This window comes from Empidonax traillii, unplaced genomic scaffold, assembly GCF_003031625.1.
Source record: "Empidonax traillii isolate 1590-97213 ecotype Southwest subspecies unplaced genomic scaffold, ASM303162v1 scaffold164:size861626, whole genome shotgun sequence".
NCBI lineage: Eukaryota > Metazoa > Chordata > Aves > Passeriformes > Tyrannidae > Empidonax > Empidonax traillii.
In genome coordinates this window covers 541,445-547,444 of record NW_020955357.1, presented here as the reverse complement: position 1 = coordinate 547,444, position 6,000 = coordinate 541,445, and the positions used below count along the sequence as shown (strand labels likewise).

At 35.8% G+C, this 6,000-nt stretch overlaps 1 protein-coding gene across 5 annotated transcripts in view; it reads right to left on the bottom strand.

The window, feature by feature from the left end:
• RPS6KA5 (ribosomal protein S6 kinase A5) overlaps nt 1-6,000 on the bottom strand; it is a 76,129-nt gene that overhangs the window by 8,979 nt on the left and 61,150 nt on the right. For all 5 annotated transcript variants that reach the window (XM_027885330.1, XM_027885331.1, XM_027885333.1 and 2 more), the window contains 3 exons: nt 5,358-5,491; nt 2,152-2,245; nt 759-929 (listed from right to left, as the gene is read on the bottom strand). In XM_027885330.1, the coding sequence (XP_027741131.1) occupies nt 759-929; nt 2,152-2,245; nt 5,358-5,491 (399 nt within the window). The remainder of the gene's footprint in view (nt 1-758; nt 930-2,151; nt 2,246-5,357; nt 5,492-6,000) is intronic.

Sequence of the window (6,000 nt, the reverse complement as noted above, 5' to 3'; positions counted from 1 at the left end):
AAAAAAAAAAAAAAAAAAAAAAAAAAAAAAAAAAAAAAAAAAAAAAAAAAAAAAAAAAAAAAAAAAAAAAAAAAAAAAAAAAAAAAAAAAAAAAAAAAAAAAAAAAAAAAAAAAAACTGGGTCTGGGAAGCAGAACAAAGCCAGTGGTCAACCTCACCATAGTAAACAGAATTGTCTGGAAAGCAAGATGTTGCTGCATAATAAAAATATCAGAACAAGTAATTATTGAAAAACAGATATTAAAAAATGTTTCTTTTGGGAAATGACTGAACTCACGGAACTCAAATCACACATCTTTATTAGCTGACTGCATTAGTCTGTGGTTCATTTTGTGCTTAACTGGAACAGAAGACAGTACAAGGGTGTCAGTTACATCCAAAAGAAGCCCCGCTGAGGGAATTAAGGTCAAACCAAAGGTGAAAATGTACAGGGAAAGTATCCAAGCAACCTTGCTCTCTGCTTATGAACTGCTTCATACAATAAATACACACTAGTAAAAACTGTCCCCAAATAGGTGAAGAATGTTTTTGAATGATTTAAGAGTATAAATTGCTTACAGAACTAAACTTGTTTCCTAACAGTTACTTTCACCTATGAACAGAAAAACATCTACAGAATTTACCAAGTAAAAGTGATAACATTTTATTAAAAAAACAGAAGTAGAAAACTCTGTAATAAAAGCTGGAGAAACAGAGACACATTGCATTCCAGATATTTAATAACTTATTGTCTTCACATATATATGCAAGTCACTATACCTCAGGTTTCAGATCTCTGTGGACTACTCCTACATCGTGCATGTGGCTCACTGCTGAAACAAGTCTGCGCATGATGTGACTGGCTTCAGTCTCACTGAAATGTTTCTTTTTCTGAATACGCTCAAGCAATTCTCCTCCCTTCAGCAATTCCATTACCAGAAATGTGTGAAACTGAAACAACAAAACAAAGTACAGCACGTTAGAAATTTCACGTTACAAACCAACATTCGTTCAAGAGGTAGGTGCTAATCTGACAGGTTCTCCATGTTTGAAGAAATAGCACTACTGCTTGTAGCAATTTGGAAGGCCAAAAACAAGCACCAAGTTGCATCTCAGATGCACTTTCCCCATCAATCTCATTGAGACAGAAGAATGATAATGTCTTCCCCATATTTACTTAAAAAAACACAATGCCATCAGCTACATTTGTAGAGAGATGAAATTTCTTTACTTAGGCTAACAAATAAAGCTGGAAAAAGCTTTGCCCTTTAGCCTGTTCTGATGCAGGGATATGTATCTATTAATATGCAAAAGGAGCTAACCACCTAATGTTAATTAAATAATTTAAAAGCACCCTGAAAGTTTACTGTGAAATCCTCTCAGCTCATTTTAGAAGTGTTCCACATGACCTCTCTGCTGGTCCTTGTATAAACAGCATGAGGAGGACAGACTGGGATAGGTGGAGAGGCAAGAGAACTCACGTTCCATTACAGAATCACAGACTAGAATCACAAAGTAGTTTAGGTAAGAAGGGAGCTCTACAGGACATCCAGTCCAAAACCCCAGCTCAGACCAGAGACAACTTCCAATTCAGACCAAATTATGATTTATTACATGTTGTGGAGTCTGCATCACATTAAGGAAAAAGACAATTACAGTACCTAAATAAACTGATCTTAATGTATTTTCAAATAGAGGCTTTACTTTCACAACTGGTAATTTGGCAAGCTATTTATTTAATCCATTGAGTTACTAATATGTAAAAAAAAAAAAAAATGCTAGCTATATAATCTTCATATGTACAATTTCCAAATCAATTCACCAATACTGTTTTAAAATTTATGACAAGCCTAGGGGAAAAGTGATTAGACACCTCAGTATCACAGATGTGAAACTGTGCCACAAATATACTGTATGATGATTCACAAAGACAACTAAGGCCAGAACCCCAAAGAGAATCCAAGACTAATTTTTCTGCACACTTTTTTGATTTGCTAGAGTAACTGCAAGATTGCTTGAATGCAGAACTTCAGCGTCATCTTCTATACTGACTAGACAAAAGCCCTAGGAAAAAAGTTGCCTTCACAGTTACAGTATGCTTAACTTTTAAAAGTTCTGGGAAAACACACGGCAAAGTGTTTGGTAGGTGCTGATAACAGTTTCTTCAAAATACCTGGTCATGAAAAACTTCATGTAACTTCACTACATTTGGGTGTCCTTCGCAGAGTTTCAGGGCTGTTATTTCTCTCTGGGTGTTGGCTTCCATTCTAGAAAAATTGAGCAGTCATTTTGTACCCATTTTATTAAGAAAGTTGCACATTCAAAGCGTTAGACCCATTTTTAATTGCTTTAATACACTTAAAGGCATATTCAAAGTAAGCTGAGAACACTTGCCACATAACTTTGCAATTTAGGATATTAAAAAACCACAGCAGAATCAAACAATGTTCTTAATGCAATTGCAACTTGCTACAGCAAAAGCTGATGTGATGTTATAGAATATTTTCTATTTAAAACAAACCTTTCCCTTAGTCCAGGGAAATTTGACTTCACTTATGTTGCTACAAAGATTTGTTAGTTCACCTTTATCTTGGCCAAATCATTTTCCATTCTTAAAGGAGACAAGTACTTCCAAAGTGGTATGGAAACTATGAGCTCTACTAGGAAAAAAAGAGTAACATCATCTATATATAAATTGTGTTATACAAGTGAACCCCTAAACAGGCCATTGCAAGAATCTGAAATGGAAGAGACAAGAGACTATCTCCAGAGCAAAACTCATGGCATAAATTCTCTTTCAAGTACTGAAATCTATAGCCAAAAAAGTGAACATAGTGATCACTATAAAAACTATGTGAATGGTGACAGACCAGGATGTTTTTTCCCCACTAGTTAGATATGTTGATTTATTTTTGGCAAATAATGCCGGACAAATTTTGCCAAAACCCTCCCCAAGAAAGTATAACCCTTTACAGACCTAAGAGAATGGCCTTATGGATTACACAGAATCTCTCCCACTACACATGTTCTTAACTATTGATTACCTTTTTTCCCCCCTAATTAGGATAAGAACTATGCTGAGAATTCTGTGCAAGAGAATTCAGTTTTTCTGGAGGCTTCACATAATCAATGAATAAACTAAGCTGTTTCACCTGCATCTCCGCTGCCGAAGTTGTTTAAATTGAAAGTGGCTTCAGGTCCTTAAGAAATTAAAAAACCTGACTCACATAGTCTTTCCCCCTAAACGAGTATCAGAAGGAAGTGAACCTCGGACACAGATGAAAAAGGTTCAGTATCGTGAACATAAACCTTCGAAATCTGTACATGGACTTTTCTGAGTATTTCCCGCCCATAAATAGTTACCATCTCATGAAAAACAAATTGGACATTGTAAAACAGTAACTCAAGCAAGTTTAAAGGGGCCCACTGTTCCACTGGTCTTCAGACACACAGATAAACCTCAAATTGTTGGCTGGAAGCAGGTCCAGCACTACTAACAAAACAAAGCAACACCACAGAGGAACTCTTCATCTGAGCTTTCACCTCAAGTATCATGAAAAGGTTTCCCTAGGTGTAAGATTCCCCTTTTTGGGAACATTTGGTCAGTAGGAGTGAAAGACTGACTTTGAGGCAAAGAAGTTGCTAGAAACCCATTACACTTTTCCTTTTAGCAAGATTTACTGGTGTGATCCTCAGAGCAATATTATTTACAGTTTCTTACTCAAGCTGTTTTTTGTCCAACTATTGAGAATATGGGTTTACTGCTACCCCTAAACACTGCACAAACATGCTCTGACTCTGCTCACAGCCTACAATTCCAAAAAAACCCAAAAAATCTCTGTATACAGACCACTTCTTTCCTTCATTTAGCCTGATCTACTAAGATGAAGGAGAAAGAGCATAAGAACCCATGAGTAATCCCATCTAGGGACATAATTCCTTAAAGTTTAGTTCTAGGGGAAAAGTCAATACCAGTGTGCCCACTGTTATCCCAAGACAAAATATCCATTACATTAAGACAAGATGTGAGTACTAATCTACAGCTCTGCATGTACCACAGAAAAAAATTTTGAGTGTAGACACAAGGCAGAGATTTTCACGTTGAAACATCCAATGTAGGTGTCTACTGCATACTACTTGTTCAAGGTCTCATTATAATGACTGAAATTCTAGGTAACCAATCTTACAGGGTGAACTAATTCACCATAACATACATACCTAGAGTAGGATTCAGTGGCCTAAGCATAGGAGAGCCTGGGAGATGACATCAGCCATGAAGACATCTACAAAAAGGTAGTAGTCACAAGACTGATGGGAACTGGAGAACAGAGAAGACACCAACAGATGCTAAAATGGCACTACGTAGATGTCTATGTTTAAGTTACTGAATCCCACTTCTAGTGCCAGGTCATTCCAGTCTCTCTGTAGACTCCACTAACAGTTTTAGGCAGGCCTCTATTAAATTAGCAGACTTCAGAAAAATGACTCAGACATCTACCCTTAGGCTTCTTATTCTTGAACTTATCCTATTCAAACAGCATGTGATGAAATACTAAAGTCTGGTGGACAGCTTCTTCTAGGGTCTGGAAAAACAGAGGTACAGCCAAATGTCTTGGAGAAGAGATCACTGTAAACTATCATTCCGACAGCAGAACATTTATACTTTCCCCTTCCTGCCAGAATTCTACAACACACTGGGGACCTATTTACTAATGAACACTGCAAAACTAAGGCAAAAATCCATCTGCTTCTCAAAGAACCCTTTATCTTTATTTTTCTCTGAGCAGAAACTGAGGTATTCGTTCTGGAAAAAGACCAGTTGATACCCGTGTGCAAAGCAAGTCAGCTGCCTTCATTTGGATGTTCTCTTCAGAACACCCAGGAAACAAGATGCTACTTACAACTCCATAGTCTAATTCCATTTTATACACACACACACACAGTTAGTTAGATCTGAGGCAACCCATACGACAGATCCCTCTTAAAAGCAGTATCCTAGGCAATTAAATGGGCTGCTTAGGAGAGGGAGCTAGCATAAGCCTACGTTCAGTTCACTTAAGTCTAAAGATAGAAAAGCCTTACACCTTACTTTGTTAAGAGAAGAATTAGGGGAAATAAAGGTGGAATACAACTAGGAACCAGAAAGGTATTTTTTAGGGTTCTTCCTGTGTCCTCCCCAACAAGAATAACATTTTGTTTCAAAAGACTCTCAGAATTTTTTAAAGGTCATAAGGATACAGTAAGTTTCTGCAGATTCATAGAACAGAAAATAATTTTAAAGTTATTTTTCTACTTCCAAAAATGTAGTGAACATCATTCTAATCCATGGGTGACAGTAAGCAAAGAAAATATTTTTATTGTCTTATAGAATATTTATACCTTTTGCTAATTATTTTTACTGCATACTCTTGGCTAGTTTTCTTGTGTAAGCACTTTCGACAAATGGAAAAACTTCCTTCTCCCAATGGTTTCTCTTTCAGATCCAGTTCATAATGATGATAAAATGGAGAGTCCTGTTAGGAAACTGTCTGTATTTAGTTTTGCAGAATACTTTTAGTATACACAGTCAAAGACAAAGAGTAAAATTTTGTGAGAATTTTTCATCTATATTTAAAACTGTAAAAGAGCTCTCTTTTTAATGAAATATATAATCTTAACTTCTATTTATTAAAATGCATAAACGTTATTCTAACAATCAGAGAGTAAAGCTCATGTTACATTAAACAAACAATCACTAAAGAAATCATTACTACTACAATAGCTGAAGATACAAAATATTCAGACAAACAGGATCAAAGATGGCCATACATACATTTATCCACAAAACTATGCACTCATTTGAAGACATCACAATTGCATGTGTTCTTATAAGGCTTCACACAACTATACACTCTTTTGGGTAAACATAGCATAGAAGGAATTCTGATATAATTAACAGTTTCAAAAATATCTACAATGGTTGGCTGAATAAGAGCTATCAGGAATCATATTATTATTAATTTTATACTTGATCCTTCTGGAA